The sequence below is a fragment of the Nerophis lumbriciformis genome, linkage group LG13 (assembly GCF_033978685.3).
Source record: "Nerophis lumbriciformis linkage group LG13, RoL_Nlum_v2.1, whole genome shotgun sequence".
In the NCBI taxonomy this organism is placed as follows: domain Eukaryota; kingdom Metazoa; phylum Chordata; class Actinopteri; order Syngnathiformes; family Syngnathidae; genus Nerophis; species Nerophis lumbriciformis.
The window spans coordinates 32,895,421-32,918,852 of NC_084560.2; the positions used below are offsets into that span (position 1 = coordinate 32,895,421).

The 23,432-nt window shown below is 41.5% G+C and overlaps 1 protein-coding gene across 2 annotated transcripts in view; it reads right to left on the reverse strand.

Annotated features, from left to right (window-relative positions):
- Positions 1 to 23,432, reverse strand: part of il1rapl1a (interleukin 1 receptor accessory protein-like 1a) — a 907,971-nt gene that overhangs the window by 558,911 nt on the left and 325,628 nt on the right. For both annotated transcript variants that reach the window (XM_072914508.1, XM_072914507.1), the window contains exon 4: positions 4,435 to 4,542. In XM_072914508.1, the coding sequence (XP_072770609.1) occupies positions 4,435 to 4,542 (108 nt within the window). The remainder of the gene's footprint in view (positions 1 to 4,434; positions 4,543 to 23,432) is intronic.

Below are 23,432 nucleotides of genomic sequence, written 5' to 3' on the forward strand. Positions count from 1 at the left end.
GGAAGCGGATATTGTTTGTCTTTAGGACTTTGGATGTAATTCTTTGGTTTTAGTTTAAAAACTAGCCGCATGGAAATAGTTTTTTAAGTAAATACTCCCTAAAATGTATTTTATGGAAATCTTTTTTTACATTTTTTTTTTTATCAACAAAACAGTGGAGTTATGAAAACATACAATCCTTTAAAGTGTTAAATCAAAATTGCTTAAAATGTGATTTTTTTTTCAGCATAGGATCTCGGGGGTTGAGTTGTGTTTGTGTTAAATCACTAATGTAAAAAATAATAATGCATACAAATCAATGATGCTGCCAATTACTGACCACCCCAGGACCTAATAATAATAATCCAAAAGGCCCTTTAAAATAATTAATAAAAAAACATCTATAATATGTCATATTATGTGTGTTTATTCCGTAACGAAGTGGAAATGTGCAACGTATTTTACAGCATTTTTTTTAGGAACCTGAGGTTTTTGTCCATTTGTAATACCTTCTTCAGAGTTAAAAGACCTTGTGTTAACAACTGAATGATTGGTGAATGATTTTTAACTTTGTCTTCTGTGTCTTGAATGACCAATTACTCGCACGCACTCATGAAAAGTTGCCGCGTTCTCACTCTTCATTTTCTCTCTTGACCTTTTCCGTTTGTTCAACAATTGATGCTCAATTTGCTGGCATTTAGAAGTAAAATGAGTTTCACATTAACCCTCGGCGACCCAGTCGCAGTGGAATTGGATCATTTGCCAGCTGTCACTCTTTGCAGATTGAGGCGGGTCAAGCGAAATGTGACACACAATTTGACTTCGGTGGTTGTTGCTGTACGACAACAACGACGCCACGTCGTTGCAAGCTACATTGGCAAACATAATATATAACATGTATCCGCACTGATTAGGAAAAAAAAGAGTTGACAACATATTTCAAAACTTAACTTTCAGTCAGTATGCGGGGTAAAATAATGGAATGAGCACAGACATCAAACAATGTACTGTATTTTCCAGACTATAAGTCTCTTTTTTTTCCAACGCTTTGAACCATGCGGCATATAAAATGGTGCGGCTAATTTATGGATGTTTCTTTGCGAACGACCATAATGTTTAGTTTTCATGTGACATGAGTGCATAATTGTTATGATTAGAGATGTCCGATAATGGCTTTTTTGCCGATATCCGATATTCCGATATTGTCCAACTCTTAATTACCGATTCCGATATCAACCGATACCGATATATACAGTCGTGGAATTAACACATTATTATGCCTAATTTTGTTGTGATGCCCCGCTGGATGCATTAAACAATGTAACAAGGTTTTCCAAAATAAATCAACTCAAGTTATGGAAAAAAATGCCAACATGGCAATGCCATATTTATTATTGAAGTCACAAAGTGCATTATTTTTTTTAACCTGCCTCAAAACAGCAGCTTGGAATTTAGGACATGAGCATGAGGAGGTTGAGGCGGGCAGGGTTGGGAGGTAGCGGGGGGTGTATATTGTAGCGTCCTGGAAGAGTTAGTCCTGCAAGGGGTTCTGGGTATTTGTTCTGTTGTGTTTATGTTGTGTTACGGTGCGGATGTTCTCCCGAAATGTGTTTGTCATTCTTGTTTGGTGTGGGTTCACGGTGTGGCGCATATTTGTAACAGTGTTAAAGTTGTTTATACGGCCACCCTCAGTGTGACCTGTACGGCTGTTGACCAAGTATGCTTGCATTCACTTGTGTGTGTGAAAAGGCGTAGATGTGTTTTAAGACATGGCTAGCGGCTAAAGTCCATCCGCCCTCTGCAGTGTTTTAGCTACTTCTAAATCACTAATCCTCGCCTCCATGGCGACAAATAAAGTAAGTTTCTTACAAGTACCATTCTCACTGCAGGACGAGGAATAGCTAAACATGCTTCACTGCACACCGTAGCTCACCGGCGTCAAAATGTAAACAAACGCCATTGGTGGATCTACACCTGACATCCACTGTAATGATACCAAGTACAATAGTGTATCTAGTCGATACTACTATGATTACGTCAATATTTTTTGGCTTTACAACATCTTCTTTTGTTTTAAAAAAAATTCATATTATGTTTATGAACTCAGGAATTATGTCCCTGGACACATGAGGACTTTGAATATGACCAATGTATGATCCTGTAACTACTTGGTATCGGATTGATACCCAAATTTGTGGTATCATCCAAAACTAATGTAAAGCATCCAAACAACAGAAAAATAAGTGATTATTACATTTTAACAGAAGTGTAGACAGAACACATTAAAAGAGAAAGAAAGCAGATATGAACAGTAAATGAACAAGTAGATTAATAATTCATTTTCTACCACTTGTCCTTAATATTTTTGACGAAATAATAGAATGATAAATGACACAATATGTTACTGCATTCATCAGCAGACTAATTAGGAGCCTTTGTTTGCTTACTTAATAGGAAATAGGATAAAATTGCTATGGTATGAAAAGGGGTAGGATTGAATAAGCTCTGCTTCTTCCTACTCCTTTTCGGATGTGCTGTAATGAAACAACTGGAAATATGTGATGAATTGCATTGTATCGTATGCATGTTCCAAATAAACTGAAACTGAACTGAACATTAGTGCAACACCCTCTACAGCAGGGGTAGGGAACCTATGGCTCGAGAGCCAGATGTGGCTCTTTTGATGACTGCATCTGGCTCTCAGATAAATCTTAGCTGACACTGCTTAACACGATAAGTAATAACCCCCACCAAGGACTGTTTTCACTGCTGGACTCTAGAAAGAGGTTCCGCAGCCTCCGAAGCAGAACCTCCAGGTTCTGTAACAGCTTCTTCCCTCAAGCTGTCACACCGCGGTGAGGGAAGTCTTGTCTTGGTTTTTTCTGTCTTGTGATTTACATGTTTTATTTTGAAAAGCAACTCCTCTTGTTTCAGATCACGGGTCCTTCCTCTTGTGTCACCAGTCTGACGTCATTCCTGACCCTTGATTGTTTCCACCTGTTTCCCATTACCCTCATGTTCCATATAAGCCCACGCCTCCCCTTGTTCTGTGCCAGATTGTCTCAAGCTTTCGTGCCTGTCCTGCGTTCCATGTTCATGTTCATGCCTTGCCTTGTCCCACGTCTACGTCCTTGTTTCCAGAATATCCCACGCTCTAATTTTGAATTAACTTTTTCTCCTCCCTCAGAGCGACTTTTGTTATTCAGTCTTTTTTCTACCGCAGTGGTGAGTTATAATTTTTCCCTAATGATCTTTCCTCAAAGTTTTTGAGTGATTTTTTGTTTACATTTATTAGAGTAGTAAGTTTTATAGTCTTTATTTTCTTCCTCCTGTTGGAGCGTTTTTTGTTAAAATTTTTGATAACAGATACGGTGCTAATTATAATTGTCCTTATTTTTGTATTTCCTACTTTTGGAGTGATTTTCGGTTTTTCCCTTTTGGAACATTTTTTCGCTATCTATTGTTGTGATTTCATAGTATTTGAATTTACTCTGCTCTGGAGGCTTAAAGAGTTTTTCAAAATAAAAGCTTTATTTAGAATCACATCTCCGCATCTGAGTCCCTTCCTTCGTCCAAACCTGACACAAGCCGTACGACTCTTGAACGCATCATAATTAAATTATCCCCTCAACTCCCCCCAAAATGGATTAACTCGCTGGAATAAAAAAGACAATATAACATACATCCATAAACGTGGACGCATGTGAAAAAGTGCAATATATTTATCTGTACAGTAATCTATTTATTTATTTATATATATTTATTTATTTATATATATTTATTTATTTTATATATATATATATATTTATATAATATTTATATTTATTTATTTATTTGCACTACCATGAGCTTATGTAACAAAATTTCATTCTAATCTGTGCTGTAAAGTTCAAATTTGAATGACAATAAAAGGGAAGTCTAAGTCTAAGTCTAACACGATAAGTAATGAATAATTCCGCTGGTAATCACAGTGTTGAAAATAACCACGTATCAACCAGACTACAAAGCCATCAGCAAAACCATGCAGCACCAGAAGTCGCATTAATGGTAAGATAAGAGACTTATTATACTCTAAAAATGTTTATTCTTACTTAAAAATGCAAGCATTTAGTTGTATTAATTGTTAAAAAATATTATACGGCTCTCACGGAAATACTTTTTAAAATATTTGGCTTTCACTGCTCTACAGTAAAACCTCACTTCAAGTGGCGCAATAACCTGCACCAGGTAATTGTCCACCATCATGAACAGAATGTTCCATTTGAACCATCGACCGCACTCCCGGCCTTGAACGTCTTACAAAAAAAGGATGAATGCATGCCCGAGTGTCGCAGCGCCACCGCTTCAACATGTACTATTTCCACCCGGCACAGCCTCCGAGCCTTAAATAACGCCGGCCCTGAACGCGCACGCACAGGATGCAGGCGTCGTCATGGAGACGGGAGAGGTAAATACCTGAGCCTCTCTTCGAGACCACCTTGAGACACGTCGACAGTGTGACATACAGCAGGACGAGCAGAGGGCCGGGGGGTCTCATCTTCCCGCTGTCCTCGCCAAGGCAGCCTGGAGGAGACACAACAAGAAAGATCAGTCAGTCACAGCTCGCGCATGAGATCAAGTGGCTGCTCGGGCGCCAGTGACAAGCCTAAGTGTCGGTGTGAGGGAATGTTCCGTAGCAGCCCGAACGCCGCTGTGACCCGCACGGACACCAGCACTGAGAAGAAGACGGACCCCCACCCTCCCTCCGTCCTGGCTGATGATTGCAGATGACACAGGTTATCACAGCCGAGGGTATATTTCACGCCAAAACCATTCCCAGGGATGCTGACGAATCAATAAAGAAATAATTACACGTGTAAGAAACGCCGCTTTTAATAGCCGCCGTCATTAAAGCGGGCGAGGGAATTTCAAATTATTACCTGGTGACTAACCGAGTTACAGCAAAAATCCCTCCTATATCCCTCATCGACTCATACATCATGTTAATTGACAGAGGTTGGCCGCTCTCAACACCTCATCATCTCCGAGTAAATGACATAATCTAACATGAGGTAATTAGCCCGTAATAGTCGGCTCCCGCGTTACGTGGCGACGCCGCTGCATGAATTTCATGTTCAATAATAAATGTATTAAAAAAAATAACTAGATGAGGCAATTCCTGAAGGAAGGTAGTGTGAATGCTCCAATGCTGAGGTTAGACTGAAGTCCTGGATTTTTTTTTTTTTTTTTAGAATTGTTGAGTGGAGCGCACAATTCCTGAACAGGCTGAATATTTTGAAGTTGGAACAGTTTGAAACGGATGAAAAAATGTGGGAATTGTGGAACTTTGAAGAATGTCCCATTGATTTAAATGGGGATGTCCAAAAAAATTGGGGAATTTCGGGAAAAGCGGGAATTTTTGGTAACACTTTAGTATAGGGAACACATTTTCACCATTAATTAGTTGCTTATTAACATGCAAATTAGTAACATATTGGCTCTTAATTAGTCATTATTAAGTACTTATTAATGCCTTATTTTGCATGGCCTTATTATACAACCAGTAAGCCATTAACTAAGAGTCTTCCCTCAATAACTTCAGAATTATTGCTTATTACTAACCCTAACCTTTATATGTTCCCCTAGTGTCCAAATAACTCTAAAGTAAGTATTTGTTACTTAGAATATGTTCCCCATACTAAAGTGTTACCGAAAAACTTGAATGGTCTGAATGAGTTGAAATGGTTGGTGTTGAAATTTTTAAAATCAGTCGAGAAATGTTGAAGTAGCAACATGTTGAATTGAGAAATGGTATTAGGGAATTCCTGAAATTTTAGGAAAACCGGGAATTTTTCCAGTTGGAAAAACTGTTTTTTTGTCCTAATTAAGAGGAATGTTTTGACGGTGTAACGGGTGAAGTGGGTTGAAAAATGTGGGAGGAGTAGTCGCCAGGAAAAAAAAGGGTGGAAATAGGGCTGTGGAAAACCAGGAATTATGGAAAATCTTGACATTTTTTTGAACTTGGAAAAAGGGAAGTTTAAATTTCCAAAATGGTGCAATGTGTTGAAGGTGAAATGGTTTAAATTGTTTGAAAAATGACCAATTCATTTTGAATGGGAAAAATGTCCCGGAAAACCTGGAATTCTCGGAAATCTGGGAATTTTTGGAATTTGTTAAGGGAAAGCCCGCGATTTAAAGTTGGAACAGTTTGAATCGAGTGAAAAATGTGGGAATTGTGGAACTTTGAAGAATGTCTCATTGATTTAAATGGGGATTTCCAAAAATTGGGAATTTCAGGAAAAGCGGGATTTTTTTTAAATGGTTAAAAAACTTTAATGGTATGAATAAGTTGAAATGGTTGGTGTTTAAATTTTTCAAATGGGTCGAGAAATGTTGAAGTAGTAAAATGTTGAATTGAGAAATGGTATTATGGAATTCCTGGAATTTTGGTAAAACTGGGAATTTTTCTCTCTGAGCTGCCACCTTACCGTGGTAGAGGAGTTTGCGTGTCCCAATGATCCTAGGAGCTATGTTGTCCGGGGGTTTCTATGCCCCCTGGTAGGGTCTCCCAAGGCAAACTGGTCCTAGGTGAGGGATCAGACAAAGAGCAGCTCGAAGACCTCGATGAAGAACACAGACCAAGGACCCAGATTTCCCTCGCCCGGACGCGGGTCACCGGGGCCCCCCTCTGGAGCCAGGCCCGGAGGTGGGGCACGATGGCGAGCGCCTGGTGGCCGGGCCTGTCCCCATGGGGCCCGGCCGGGCACAGCCCGAAGAGGCAACATGGGTCCCCCCTCCAATGGGCTCACCACCCATAGCAGGGGCCATAGAGGTCGGGTGCAGTGTGAGCTGGGCGGCAGCCGAGGGCAGGGCACTTGGCGGTCCGATCCTCGGCTACATAAGCTGGCTCTTGGGACGTGGAACGTCACTTCGCTGGGGGGGAAGGAGCCTGAGCTAGTGCGTGAGGTGGAGAAGTTCCGGCTAGATATAGTCGGACTCACTTCGACGCACAGCAAGGGCTCTGGAACCACTTCTCTTGAGAGGGGCTGGACTCTCTTCCACTCTGGCGTTGCCGGCAGTGAGAGGCGACGGGCTGGGGTGGCAATTTTTGTTGCCCCTCGGCTCAAAGCCTGCACGTTGGAGTTCAACCCGGTGGACGAGAGGGTAGCTTCCCTCCGCCTTCGGGTGGAGGAACGGGTCCTGACTGTTTGCGTTTACGCGCCAAACAGCAGCTCAGAGTACCCACCCTTTTTGGATTCACTCGAGGGAGTACTGGAGAGTGCTCCCCCGGGTGATTCCCTTGTTCTACTGGGGGACTTCAACGCTCATGTTGGCAGCGACAGTGAAACCTGGAGAGGTGTGATTGGTAAGAATGGCCGCCCGGATCTGAACCCGAGTGGTGTTCTGTTATTGGACTTTTGTGCTCGTCACAGATTGTCGATAACAAACACCATGTTCAAACATAAGGGTGTCCATATGTGCACTTGGCACCAGGACACCCTAGGCCGCAGTTCCATGATCGACTTTGTAGTTGTGTCATCGGATTTGCGGCCTCATGTTTTGGACACTCGGGTGAAGAGAGGGGCGGAGCTTTCTACCGATCACCACCTGGTGGTGAGTTGGCTGCGATGGTGGGGGAGGATGCCGGACAGACCTGGCAGGCCCAAACGCATTGTGAGGGTTTGCTGGGAACGCCTGGCAGAGTCTCCTGTCAGAGAGAGTTTCAATTCCCACCTCCGGAAGAACTTTGAACATGTCACGAGGGGGGTGCTGGACATTGAGTCCGAGTGGACAATGTTCCATACCTCTATTGTCGAGGCGGCCGATTGGAGCTGTGGCCGCAAGGTAGTTGGTGCCTGTCGTGGCGGTAATCCTAGAACCCGTTGGTGGACGCCGGCGGTGAGGGATGCCGTCAGGCTGAAGAAGGAGTCCTATCGGGTTCTTTTGGCTCATGGGACTCCTGAGGCAGCAGACAGGTACCGACAGGCCAAGCGGTGTGCGGCTTCAGCGGTCGCGGAGGCAAAAACTCGGACATGGGAGGAGTTCGGGGAGGCCATGGAAAAAGACTTCCGGACGGCTTCGAAGCAATTCTGGACCACCATCCGCCGCCTCAGGAGGGGGAAGCGGTGCAGTGTCAACACCGTGTATAGTGGGGATGGTGCTCTGCTTACCTCGACTGCGGACGTTGTGGATCGGTGGAGGGAATACTTCGAAGACCTCCTCAATCCTACCAGCACGTCTTCTGATAAGGAAGCAGGGCCTGGGGAATCTGTGGTGGGCTCTCCTATTTCTGGGGCTGAGGTTGCCGAGGTAGTTAAAAAGCTCCTCGGTGGCAAGGCCCCGGGGGTGGATGAGATCCGCCCGGAGTTCCTTAAGGCTCTGGATGTTGTGGGGCTGTCTTGGTTGACAAGACTCTGCAACATCGCGTGGACATCGGGGGAGGTACCTCTGGATTGGCAGACCGGGGTGGTGGTTCCTCTCTTTAAGAAGGGGAACCGTAGGGTGTGTTCCAACTATCGTGGGATCACACTCCTCAGCCTTCCCGGTAAGGTCTATTCAGGTGTACTGGAGAGGAGGCTACGCCGGATAGTCGAACCTCGGATTCAGGAGGAACAGTGTGGTTTTCGTCCTGGTCGTGGAACTGTGGACCAGCTCTATACTCTCGGCACGGTCCTTGAGGGTGCATGGGAGTTTGCCCAACCAGTCTACATGTGCTTTGTGGACTTGGAGAAGGCATTCGACCGTGTACCCCGGGAAGTCCTGTGGGGAGTGCTCAGAGAGTATGGGGTAACGGACTGTCTTATTGTGGCAGTTCGCTCCCTGTATGATCAGTGTCAGAGCTTGGTCCGCATTGCCGGCAGTAAGTCGGACACGTTTCCAGTGAGGGTTGGACTCCGCCAAGGCTGCCCTTTGTCACCGATTCTGTTCATAACCTTTATGGACAGAATTTCTAGGCGCAGTCAGGGTGTTGAGGGGATCTGGTTTGGTGGCTGCAGGATTAGGTCACTGCTATTTGCAGATGATGTGGTCCTGATGGCTTCCTCCGGCCAAGATCTTCAGCTCTCACTGGATCGGTTCGCAGCCGAGTGTGAAGCGACTGGGATGGGAATCAGCACCTCCAAGTCCGAGTCCATGGTTCTCTCCCGGAAAAGGGTGGAGTGCCATCTCCGGGTTGGGGAGGAGATCTTACCCCAAGTGGAGGAGTTCAAGTACCTCGGAGTCTTGTTCACGAGTGGGGGAAGAGTGGATCGTGAGATCGACAGGCGGATCGGTGCGGCGTCTTCAGTAATGCGGACGCTGTATCGATCCGTTGTGGTGAAGAAGGAGCTGAGCCGGAAGGCAAAGCTCTCGATTTACCGGTCGATCTACGTTCCCATCCTCACCTATGGTCATGAGCTTTGGGTCATGACCGAAAGGACAAGATCACGGGTACAAGCGGCCGAAATGAGTTTCCTCCGCCGAGTGGCGGGGCTCTCCCTTAGAGATAGGGTGAGAAGCTCTGTCATTCGGGGGGAGCTCAAAGTAAAGCCGCTGCTCCTCCACATCGAGAGGAGCCAGATGAGGTGGTTCGGGCATCTGGTCAGGATGCCACCCGATCGCCTCCCTCGGGAGGTGTTTAGGGCACGTCCGACCGGTAGGAGGCCCCGGGGAAGACCCAGGACACGCTGGGAAGACTATCTCTCCCGGCTGGCCTGGGAACGCCTCGGGATCCCCCGGGAGGAGCTGGACGAAGTGGCTGGGGAGAGGGAAGTCTGGGCTTCCCTGCTTAAGCTGCTGCCCCCGCGACCCGACCTCGGATAAGCGGAAGAAGATGGATGGATGGATGGATGGGAATTTTTGAAGTTCAAAAAACTGGAAAAACAATTTTTTTGTCCTAATTAAGAGCAATGTTTTGACGGTGGAACGGGTGAAGTGGGTTGAAAAATGTGGGAGGAGTAGTCGCCAGGAAAAAAAAAAAGGGTGGAAATAGGGCTGTGGAAAATCAGGAGTTATGGAAAATCTTGAAATGTTTTTGAACTTGGAAAAAGGGAAGTTTAAAATTCCAGAATGGTGGAATGTGTTGAAGGTGAAATGGTTTAAATTGGTTGAAAAATGGCCAATTCATTTTGAATGGGAAAAATGTCCCGGAAAACCTGGAATTCTAAGAAATCTTGGAATTTTTTTAAGGGAAAGCCTGCGATTCTCGAATAGGCTGAACAGTTCAAAGTTGGAACAGTTTGAATCGGGTGAAAAATGTGGGGATTGTGGAACTTTGAAGAACGTCTCATTGATTTAAATGGGGATTTCCAAAAAATTGGGAATTTCGGGAAAATCGGGAATTTAAAAAATTTTTAAAAAAAATTGTAAATGGTAACAAAAATGTAATGGTCTGAATGAGTTGAAATGGTTGGTGTTAACATTTTTCAAATCTGTCGAGAAATATTGAAGTAGTAACATGTTGATTTGAGGAATGGTATTACAAGATTCCTGGATTTCAGGAAAACCGGGGAATTTTTACAGTTCGAAAAACAACTTTATTTTTTGTCCTAATATAAGAGGAATGTTTTGGTTGTTGGTTGAAAAATGTGGGAGGAGTAGTCCCCAGGGAAAAAAAAAGGTGGAAATAGGGCTGTGGAAAACCAGGAATTATGGAAAATCCGGAAATGTTTTTGAACTTGGAAAAAAAAATAGTGTGAATTTTCAGAATGGTGGAATGTGTTGAAGGTGTAATGGTTTGAATTGGTTGAAAAATGTGGAAATGGTGGAAGTTTGAAAAATGTCCAATTCATTTTGAATGGGAAAAATGTCCCGGAAAACCTGGAATTCTGGGAATTTTTGGAATTTGTTAAGGGAAAGCCTGTGATTCCCGAATAGGCTGAACAGTTTAAATTTGGAACGGTTTGAATCGGATGAAAAATGTGGAAGGTAGAGCGCGCCAAAATCTGGAGAAGAAGAAGAAGTTGTTGAAGACTAAATAGATGAATTTTGGTGTAGAAAACCATGTAAACCAAATAATAAATTATAAAAACTAATCAGGGAAGGTGTTTGTTAGCTCGGAGCGCAAGTTGATTGCGGCTTTCGGGATTCATCAAGTACCGGGAATGATGGATTTACAGCGCGGGGGAGGGGTGGGGGGTGGCACGTATGAAGCTTAGGACGCTGAAATGAATCTTACAAAATGCAGCTGATGATACCTGCACACATTTTGCTTTGTTCAAACAGCTTATAGAATTAGAATAGTTTAGTCTTTATTTGAAGGGACAATGCACAGAAACATTTAGCTCAAAGACAGATATGTTCTGTACCAGATTATAGCTAAATAGCTCATTTCCATCTGCAGTCCCTGGCTACCTACAGTAAATTAAAGGGATACAAAAATCATGCAATAGAATTATGACTTGTTCAAATGCATGTAATCAAATTAAGAAATGTCGTAAAATGCCCTTTCATGGACACATACTTAATATACAGTACAACCACACCTCATTTACATTGTCACACAAAGACAATACATGCTTTTGTTCACATCTGTCATCATTTGTAAAAACAACCATGATTTTAACAGACACACCTCACAATTTACAACAAAAATGCTCTCATGGATAAATATAATACACATTAAGTTGATGTGTCAAACATAATGGCCACCTTAGTGACCGTGTGAGCAGCTTTGATTGCTCCAAACCCACTTTTTAACTTCAATTGTAAATGAAGAGTAATCTGTTAGACTTTTGAAGTTTGTTGTGAGGTAGACTCTATTGTCATTTCTTTCCATACATATGGAGATACAGTTTGTCCCTCAGCCTGTACTTCAACGTGTTCCAGGCCAATGACAGCCACACCTGTGGAGAAATGGAGCGCGGACCCTCTACTCACATATTCTGTGTACATTAACTTTAAAAAATTAAACTGGTGCTAAAGGTACCTTTTCGTTGTGCAATACAAAGGTAGATATAGGGTCCTTTGAGCGTGCCTCTGGACACGCCCACCTCCGCGGGGCTGCAGGCAATCTGATAGCAACACAACTGACGCTGATAAGGACTCCACTCCCTTCATAAGCCAGCGCGTCCTGCGTTCCAGTGCCAGAACATAGCTACCTGTCTCAGTACTGTGAGCCTACACGCCTCTAGCTCTATCCCTATGTGCATTCGCTCTCCCTGTGTTTCCCCTCCTCTGTGCTTATCATCTTGTGTCCTGTGTCGTCATCCCTCAGCGTTCCCCCATTTCCTGGTTTCGAGTTGTGTGTCTCGTCTCCTCGAATTTCCTCTGGCTCCCTGGCTGCCTACCCGGATCTTGACCTCTCGCCTGGACACGGACTCAAATTTTTGAGTGGCCATTCAGCAACTTGAGAGTTCTTGTTCAAATCCAGCTACCGCCGTCATATTCATGACCGTTGTGTCCTTTGGCAAGACCCTTCACCCACATTCCTCCCAGTGCCGCTCACACTGGTGTACGAATCAATCAATCAATCAATGTTTATTTATATAGCCCTAAATCACAAGTGTCTCAAAGGGCTGCACAAGCCACGACGACATCCTCGGTTCAGAGCCCACAAAAGGGCAAGGAAAAACTCACAACCCAGAGGGATGTCAATGTGAATGACTATGAGAAACCTTGGAGAGGACCGCAGATGTGGGTGACCCCCCCACTCCCTTTAGGGGAGACCGGAATGTGAATGAATGTTTGGTGGCGATGGGAAGGGGTTGTAGGCGCAAATTGGCAGCCGTGTTTCTGTCAGTCTACCCCTGGACAGCTGCGGCTACAAATGTGGCTTACCACCACCATCAGCCACGTGTATATTGGAAAAATGTATTTAATCTGATCATCATTCAGATTAGAATGTTACTTTGTACATGGACCCTGAAAAAAACTATCCGATTATGACGTGCATTCTCACCTTAAATCGGAACACTTTACTTTGACATGCGCAGCTCCATACCATAAACGGAAAGATGCGTTGTTGCCTGTGCTATGGTGCCATCTTTTGAACGAGTTTGCTCACTGAAGGTGCTGAAAAAGCAGTGACTTTCGCTGTAAACAAACATTGCTTTGTGCACTTCTGCTTATCGGACACTGTCACGGTAATTTTCCCTTCTGCTCACTACTTTTGTTTTTGCTAGTCTCGTTTCCAGAGCGACAAACTCAACACTATATAACGCTGCTTCTGTACATGTTGGATGGGGGGGAGACAGCAGCATAATAAATGCTTTATTCGGAGACTGTTACATTTAGTTCAACCTCCAGTATAGCTGACGTCGAAGACATGCGCAGTAAGGATAATTTCAACCTGGATTTTGGAAGATGTGTTTTCATGCGCAACAATCCCAATGACCATCGGTGTAAACAACCCGTCTCGATCTCGATCTGTGTGATCCGGTCAGAATTATTTTGAATGGCATTTTTATTCCGGTTAGCCTTTTAATCCGATTAAATGTGTCAATGTGCATATAGCTACTGTTTAAATGAATGATAGGTTCTCAGTTCTCTCTGTAAAGCCCTTTGAAAAACACTATATAAATTTAATCCACTATTATTATTGTTACTATTTTATAGTATAGTGCCGCTAATCGCTAGCTGGCAACTAGCATGCTAATTGCTAGCTGGCAACGAGAGCATTAATAGCTCACTGGCAAATGACAGCTATTGTGAAACGAGAGCACTAATCGTTAGCTATCTTAAATTCTAACATAATTATATTTATATCCATTTATGTTTTTATTTTACTGTCATTTCTAAACTGCACTACAGTATGTCATATACATTTTAATGTGTATTTAAAGACATTTCCATTCGTGGAAAAGTTGCGGGTGGAATATAAAAACATATTACAAGTAAAAAATGTAACGATCCCAGTTCAGTACCTCTGCGGACCCCTTGGGGTCACGGACCCCCGTTAAAGACCTCTGCTCTAGAGCAAAATTCAAAGTTCGGGTCGAGAGTGGTCAAAGATTTGTCAAGATAAATATAATAAATAATAAAATATATTTCTTGGGAAAAAAAGCGAACATTATTTATTTATTTTTTAAATAAAGGTTATATGGGAAATACAAATTTTAAATTTTAATACTCGTGTTTATGCATTTCGCAGGCCTCTGTCTGGGGTGTTTTGCAGTCTGGCTACATAGTGACATCACAGCGAGGTGGACATACTTATTTAAACATTAAGTAAAGCTATCAGACAGAGGGGTGAGCTTTTCCCGGTTTTGTTTTTTTTTTGCCAAAAAATCTTCTTTTTTGTCCTTTTCCATATTCCATAATTCAATCAAATCAACAACGCCAGAGACATGGATTGGCATGAAGACGTCAGAGGAGACAACTCTGGCAAAAACCCAAATTGTGTGTAAATATCTTGACAAATAAGGGACTTGTATTTTTCTAAAAGAAGAGCAGGAAGCTTCTCTCACATCCTCGTGCCTTCTGGAACATATAGGAAAAAGTGACATGAGCCAGCTTGAAAACATGTCTCGACTCTAAGCACTGTTAAGGAACTCATATTTTCAGTATGACATATTCCTCACTGGGAATCTTTATCGTAGACCTGCTAACTGCTGTGCATGTGTGTTAGTGCGGATGGCGTCATTAGTGACTCACACATGTGATACAGAACATACAGTCGTGGTCAAACGTTTACATACACTTGTAAAGACCATAATGTCATGGCTGTCTTGAGTTTCCAATCATTTCTACAACTCTTATTTTTTGTGATAGAGTGATTGGAGCACATACTTGTTGGTCACAAAAACATTCATGATGTTTGGTTCTTTTAGGAATTTATTATGGGTCTACTGAAAATGTGAGCAAATCTGCTGGGTCAAAAGTATACATACAGCAATGTTCATATTTGCTTACATGTCCCTTGGTAAGTTTCACTGCAATAAGGCGCTTTTGGTAGCCATCCAAGCTTGAATTTCTGACCACTCCTCTTGACAAAATTGGTGCAGTTCAGCTAAATTTGTTGGTTTTCTGACATGGACTTTTTTCTTCAGCATTGTCCACACGTTTAAAGGGGAACATTATCACCAGATCTATGTAAGCGTCAATATATACCTTGATGTTGCAGAAAAAAAGACCATATATTTTTTTAACCGATTTCCGAACTCTAAATGGGTGAATTTTGGCGAATTAAACGCCTTTCTATTATTCGCTCTCGGACGTCACATCGGGAAGCAATCCGCCATTTTCTCAAACACATTACGAACACCGAGTCAAATCAGCTCTGTTATTTTCCGTTTTTTCGACTGTTTTCCGTACCTTGGAGACATCATGCCTCGTCGGTGTGTTGTCGGAGGGTGTAACAACACGAACAGGGACGGATTCAAGTTGCACCAGTGGCCCAAAGATGCGAAAGTGGCAAGAAATTGGACGTTTGTTCCGCACACTTTACCAACGAAAGCTATGCTACGACAGAGATGGCAAGAATGTGTGGATATCCTGCGACACTCAAAGCAGATGCATTTCCAACTGGACTGGACGGATCAGCTTTCAGGAAAAGACAGCGGATGAGGGTATGTCTACAGAATATATTAATTGATGAAAACTGGGCTGTCTGCACTCTCAAAGTGCATGTTGTTGCCAAATGTATTTCATATGCTGTAAACCTAGTTCATAGTTGTTAGTTTCCTTTAATGCCAAACAAACACATACCAATCGTTGGTTAGAAGGCGATCGCCGAATTCGTCCTCACTTTCTCCCGTGTCGCTGGCTGTTGTCGTTTTCGCTTGCATACGGTTCAAACCGATATGGCTCAATAGCTTCAGTTTATTCTTCAATTTTGTTTTCGCTACCTGCCTCCACACTACAACCATCCGTTTCAATACATGCGTAATCTGTTGAATCGCTTAAGCCGCTGAAATCCGAGTCTGAATCCGAGCTAATGTCGCTATTCCTTGCCGTTCTATCCGCCATGTTAGTTTGTATTGGCATCACTATGTGACGTCACAGGAAAATGGACGGGTGTATATAACGATGGTTAAAATCAGGCACTTTGAAGCTTTTTTTAGGGATGGGTAAAATTTTGAAAAAAACTTCGAAAAATAAAATAAGCCACTGGGAACTGATTTTTAATGGTTTTAACCATTCTGAAATTGTGATAATGTTCCCCTTTAAGTCAGGACTTTGGGAAGGCCATTCTAAAACCTTCATTCTAGCCTGATTTAACCATTCCTTTACCACTTTTGACGTGTGTTTGGGGTCAACATGAAGTTTGGAGCTCTGTAGCAACTGACTGTGCAGAAAGTCTTTGCACGTTGCGCTTCAGCATCTGCTGAACCCCTCTTTGTCAGTATACTTCGCGGCTGAGTTGTTGTTGTTCCCGAACTCTTCCATTTTCTTATAATAAAGCCGACAGTTGACTTTGGAATATTTAGGAGCGAGGAAATTTCACGACTGGATTTTTTGCACAGGTGGCATCTCATGAAAGTTCCAGGCTGGAAATCACTGAGATCCTGAGAACGGTCCAATTCTTTCACAAATGTTTGTAGAAACAGTCTCCATGCCTAAGTGCTTGATTTTATACACCTGTGGCCGGGCCAAGGGATTAGCACACCTGATTCTGATTATTTGGATGGGTGGCCAAATACTTTTGGCAATATAGTGTACATTTTTATTGATTGATTTTGATTGAACACCAGGGTTTTGTACAAAAACAATCTCAATGGCAGACTCCATTGTATCCCACACTCTGGTGGGATACAATTAGCGTTACGGCTTTGACTACATTTCCTTGATCCACAAAACAGGAAGTTAAAACAATTAATCACAAAATTGTCTGACTTGTTTCGACACGACAACTAATCAACAATCATTTCCCAGCAATGGACAGAATTCCGAACCAACTGGTTACAAGGCTAATCGCTAATTTGCATATTGCCGCAGTGGGGAAAAGTTCCATTGCAAATCAATCCACTTCGCTTCTCCCTCCACTCTGCAAAGTTTTATAGAACCAATTTTAAAGATGAGTGATGAAATAATGTCACGATTTTGGTAATCTTTGCTAAAAGGATGCCACGGTATGTATGTTTATACTGCATTTCTAGGATGTCACATCTCGTCAGGCCGAGGAGTGAAACAAGCATGGGCGAGGAATGTATCCGTAAAGGCAGATCTGCAGGAACCCATCCGGAAGAGTCGGTAGAGGAGGAGCCGTTTCACCTCCAGTCACATCATGTTCCTGTCATTCGCTATGAGGACGCGCAACACATGAAGTCGACCATCCAGAAACACGACGAGAGACGAGAAAGGAGCGGATCAGCTGGCGTTTGGAGAGAAGAAACTCACGAGTTTGCCGCCGCCGCAGAAAGGCGGTCACGTGTAGCGCGGATTAGCATAGCTCATGAAAGGAGCCTCTCTCAGTGTGTGTTTGGACGGCTCCGACAAGAAGCCTTTCTCTACTCAATCATGCCTTAAAGACACCATGTCAATGAACACAGCACAAGAACCACAACTGAGGGATGTTATTTTTTTATTTTTTTTAACTAAGTTAATTGGATAAATCAATTCTGAAATTACGTCAACACATGGAGACACCTGCACTCTTAGAACAAGCTTAGTAACAGAGGAGTGGAGAAGCCTTAAAGGGGAACATTATCACAATTTCAGAATGGTTAAAACCATTAAAAATCAGTTCCCAGGGGCTTATTTTATTTTTCGAAGTTTTTTCCAAAATTTTACCCATCACGCAATATCCCTAAAAAAAGCTTCAAAGTGCCTGATTTTAACCATCGTTATAAACACCTGTCCATTTTCCTGTGACGTCACATAGTGATGCCAACACAAACAAACATGACGGAAAGAACAGCAAGCTATAGCGACATTAGCTCGGATTCAGACTCGGATTTCAGCGGCTTAAGTGATTCAACAGATAACGAATGTATTGAAACGGATGGTTGTAGTGTGGAGGCAGGTAGCGAAAACAAAATTGAAGAAGAAACTGAAGCTATTGAGCCATATCGGTTTGAACCGTATGCAAGCGAAACCGACGAAAACGACACGACAGCCAGCGACACGGGAGAAAGCGAGGATGAATTCGGCGATCGCCTTCTAACCAACGATTGGTATGTGTTTGTTTGGCATTAAAGGAAACTAACAACTATGAACTAGGTTTACAGCATATGAAATACATTTGGCAACAACATGCACTTTGAGAGTGCAGACAGCCCAATTTTCATCAATTAATATATTCTGTAGACATACCCTCATGTCAGTAGGCCAGAGAAGCTACGGTCGATATTCTTCTCTTGATCATCTTCGGTGGCATAAGGGACGGTGTGAGCCAAGACATCCAGGGGGTTTAGCTCGCTCGTCTGTGGGAACAAACTGCCGCCATTGCTTGCCGTGCTACCGAGGTCCTTTGTCCCTGAATTGCTCACACACTCCGGCAGATTCAATGGGGGTCTGGCGGCAGATTTCTTTGACTTTATCAATGGAAATGCATCTGCTTTGAGTGTCGCAGGATATCCACACATTCTTGCCATCTCTGTCGTAGCATAGCTTTCGTCGGTAAAGTGTGCGAAACAAACGTCCAATTTCTTGCCACTTTCGCATCTTTGGGCCACTGGTGCAACTTGAATCCGTCCCTGTTCGTGTTGTTACACCCTCCGACAACACACCGACGAGGCATGATGTCTCCAAGGTACGGAAAACAGTCGAAAAAATGGAAAATAACAGAGCTAATTTGACTCGGTGTTTGAGAAAATGGCGGATTGCTTCCCGATGTGAGCGAATATTAGAAAGGCGTTTAATTCGCCAAAATTCACCCATTTAGAGTTCGGAAATCGGTAAAAAAAATACATGGTCTTTTTTCTGCAACATCAAGGTATATATTGACGCTTACATAGGTCTGGTGATAATGTTCCCCTTTAATGTTGTATTATACTGTATTTTAATGCAAATCAAAAGTAGGATTCAACCATTTTTACTTCTACTGGCTCACTTCCTGGCATGCCGATTGTGACATATAGTTAACAATAATTAAAAAGTATATAATACATTTAGAAAATTGAAAATAATTACTGCAAGTAAGTCGCACCGGCCGAAAATGCATAATAAAGAAAGAAAAAAACATATATAAGTCGCACTGGAGTATAAGTCGCATTTTTTGGGGAAATGTATTTGATAAAAGCCAACACCAAGAATAGACATTTGAAAGGCAATTTAAAATAAATAAAGAATAGTGAACAACAGGTTGAATAAGTGTACGTTATATGAGGCATAAATAACCAACTGAGAACGTGCCTGGTATGTTAACGTAACATATTATGGTAAGAGTCATTCAAATAACTATATTAATAACATTATTTAGCTCATTCACATAAGAGAGTAGACTCTAGTCTCTTACGTGAATGAGCTAAATAATATTATTTGATATTTTACGGTAATGTGTTAATAATTTCACACATAACTCGCTCCTGAGTATAAGTCGCACCTCCGGCCAAACTATGAAAAAAACTGCGACTTATAGTCCGAAAAATACGGTAATACCCAATCCAATTTTGAGTCAAAGTTAGGTGTGTTCCGATCAGGGTTTTATGCTGCCGATGGGTGACATCGGCCGATATTAATTACATATATTGTCTCTTAGAACGAGCTTAATAACAGAGGAGTGGAGAAGCCATAATGTTGTATTATACTGTATTTTAATGCAAATAAAAAGTAGGATTCAACCATTTTTACTTCTACTGGCTCACTTCCTGGCATGCCGATTGTGACATATAGTTAACAATAATTAAAAAGTATATAATACATTTAGAAAATTAAAAATAATCAATACCCGATCCAATTTTGGGTCAAAATTAGGTGTGTTCCGATCAGGGTTTTATGCTGCCGATGGGTGACATCGGCCGATACTAATTACATAAATTGTCTATAATTATCTTAATTTATTCAACGTGAGTACTATTGGAAGTTTTAGTTAGTTAGCTTATTATTTATTTTATCAATTAACAAACAGTTTATTAAAATTGACAATTTTACAGACCGAAAGGGTTTTGGCTGAAGTTGAGCACTTATTTCGCCTAACCCTATAAACAATCTCAATTACAAGATGTAGTAAAACCAGGAAACATCAGATTCTGATCTTGTGCTTCATAGAAATATGACATTTCCTTTACACAACATATTATAAATACACTTTGTACACAACATGAACACTGTTCAAATATATGCACAATAAAGACATGTGTACACGTGTTGGTTAAACATTTGTACCAATAATATACTATGTACAAACACTTATATTTGGTAGAAAATGGATGGATGGATTTAGTTTTGTAACAAACATTGATCATTGAATTAACTACTAGTGTTGATTCAAGAGCGATATATTTTTCTAAGACATTGGTCTTAAAGTTTTTTTTTTTAAATGCGTGAGTGGAACTGGAACAATATCAACTCAATATTTAAACGAGTTCCCTATTCTCTTGTATTATATACAATTGTTGGAGCAAAACAAAGTCAGTAGTACACAAAAACTATATTAAAGCAAAAACTACTATCTACCACTCATTAAATCCTTTATTTTTTGCTAAACTCCTCCCGTGTCCAGGGAATTATTCCCTGAATTTGTAAATAACACGCCAAAAAAACAGATTTTGTGAAAATAAAAATGTCAATCTTATCTACAGTTGCAGCTATCGACTATTTTAGTAATTGAGCGGTTTATCGATAAGTTTGTTTGGTCGATCGAGTAATCGGATAAAAACGCACTTTACAGCTTCAATGCGTATTTTAGAAAAAATAGTTGAAAAAAAACAAATATTTTCCTGCTTGCCACAACCTTTATTCTTTTATTTTAATAAATGCACATCATCAGCATTAAAACTTCAGTTTTACCATGTGTACATGAATAGAAAAAATACAAATAAAACACTCTTTGCTGTTTGCTGCCACACAGATTACGGCATCCACACAACCGCCGCTCTCATGTGCGCCCTATTGCAATGGTCGTGTGGAAATTATGATGACATATTTAAAGTTCCGGGCACTCATAGTGGTTTGGATTATATACATTGTTTTTTATTACACTCATTAAACGCTTAATAGAAGCAACACAATATAAATCAAAGCTTTAATTTAATTAATTAATCTTGACAGCCTTACTCTATTGATTCTAATGTCGATCATGTACTAATATTACAATAGGGAACATATAGCTTCATATGGTTAATCATTTATGCAATGATTAACCACTCTAAATAGAAACTTACGCCGTGGTCAAAGTTGGAATTGCCATAAAACACATGTTAAGATATTCAACACTCCACTGCCAACTGGCTGCGAAAGAAAATAATGCAACCCCCAATTTGTCACGTTTCATGTGTCAGGTAAACCGCGACGAACGGGGCCAAATGAATTCCTTTTTTACTGTATCCTTGGTATCGGCACTGGCGCCACACGGCAATTGACACCTGTGCTTAATTGCCATGTTATCCTCTCTCTAGACCAGGGATGTCACCCAGTTTGTGAAGTGTAAAATTTAGCTGCGTTTAAAAAAAGAAAAAAAGAAACCGCTGTTCTAAATGTGTCCACTGGATGTCGCAAAAGCAATTCTGTTTGGCAAGCAAATGGTTTATACCAAGTACACCAAGCAAAAGGTACACTGTAAAGCGGTGCTTTGGCACCCTCATTTCCACAAAATGTCCCTGACAAAAAAAAAGAGAAAAGTGGATGCAGAGTGCAGTGTTGCCAGAATGGAAGTGAGTGGGAAACCACATATCTTTGTGAGCAAGTTTTCTCGGTAATGAGCATCAATAAAACAAAGCTCCGCTCAAAGCTCACGCACGAGCACTTGAATACCATCCCGAAATTGTCTGCAAGGTGTGACACCTGATATTGATGCACTTGTGAAATTTAAAAGGATGCCAGGTTTCGGGAGTAAAATAAACAACCACTTGGAATGCTGCATGAGAGACTGCACCTTGTTATAGTTCTGTGAAAATGATCGTCTTCTGTGGAAATTTAAAGAAAGAGAACAGTGTGTGGGATTTACTGCAATCCAGTCCGTCTCTTCAGTTCATACGTTTTGTTAGTTAAAAAATGTTCATGCATTGCACAGCTTTTATTTTTCTATCAATACACATTGATGCCTCGAAGGCAGGGAGTAACTCAACCCTCTTAAATAGCTGCCACCTCAGTTTGTATGGTTTGTTGAGTTAGCGCGGGATTAATGTGGAAATGACAAATTAAGTATTGATACCTAGAAACTATTTATTTATTTATTTTGTATTTTGTCCAATCCCACATAGATTACAGTTTAATGGCATTGTAGATACCCTGAGACAAAGTCTAAGTTTGTTGTGTTCTTTGTGGTGTTTTTGCAACTGCGCCATTCTTTCTCTCAGAATTTAACTAACTTGAAGTGGCTACAGATGTTCTCATTCATCCAGGTCATTATATTCTCAGGGCATTCAACTGGATCGTTTGGTTTGTCTTAGAAGACGTTTCGCCTCTCATACAAGTAGGCTTCATCCGTTCATGCTCATAGACTCGTGTTACTGGTGCCAAAGCCCCAAATAGTTATGCTCCAGTTTCGGCACCAGTTGCTAAACCAGATCTGACCAATCTAAGTCAATAAGCATGAAATGATGAAGCCTACTTGGATGAGAGGCGAAACGTTTTCTAAGACCAACCAAACAGTCCAGTTGCGATCGATTGAATGCCCTCATAACTACCGTATTTTTCGGACTATAAGTCGCAGTTTTTTTTTCATAGTTTGGCCGGGGGTGCGACTTATACTGAGGAGCGACTTATGTGTGAAATTAATAACACATTAGCGTAAAATATCAAATACTATTATTTAGCTCATTCACGTAAGAGACTAGACGTATAAGATTTCATGGGATTTAGCGATTAGGAGTGACAGATTGTTTGGTAAACGTATAGCATGTTCTATATGTTATAGTTATTTGAATGACTCTTACCATAATATGTTACGTTAACATACCAGGCACGTTCTCAGTTGGTTATTTATGCCTCATATAACGTACGCTTATTCAGCCTGTTGTTCACTATTCTTTATTTATTTTAAATTGCCTTTCAAATGTCTAGTCTTGGTGTTGGCTTTTATCAAATACATTTCCCCAAAAAATGTGACTTATACTCCGGTGCGACTTATACTGTATATGTTTTTTTCCTTCTTTATTATGCATTTTCGGCTGGTGCGACTTATACTCCGAAAAATACGGTAACTTGAAGTGTTTTGTCAAGAGAATTATTCTGATGTGTACATTTTCAGAACGTGTTTGTTCTGTTATGGGCCAATGTAAAACAAATGGAACAATCTGAAGTTGTCCTAGTTGTATTTTTCAGTTATTATGCCATGATTTTACACGTACTGATGCATAAATAGATTTTCCCCCAACTAAAATGAGTTTGACACCCATGCTCTAAACCAGGTGTGTCAAACTCATTTAAGATCGAGGTCCGCATGGAGAAAAATCTACTCCAAAGTGGGCCGGACTGGTAAAATCATGTTGTGTTTAAAAATAGAACAAGCACAT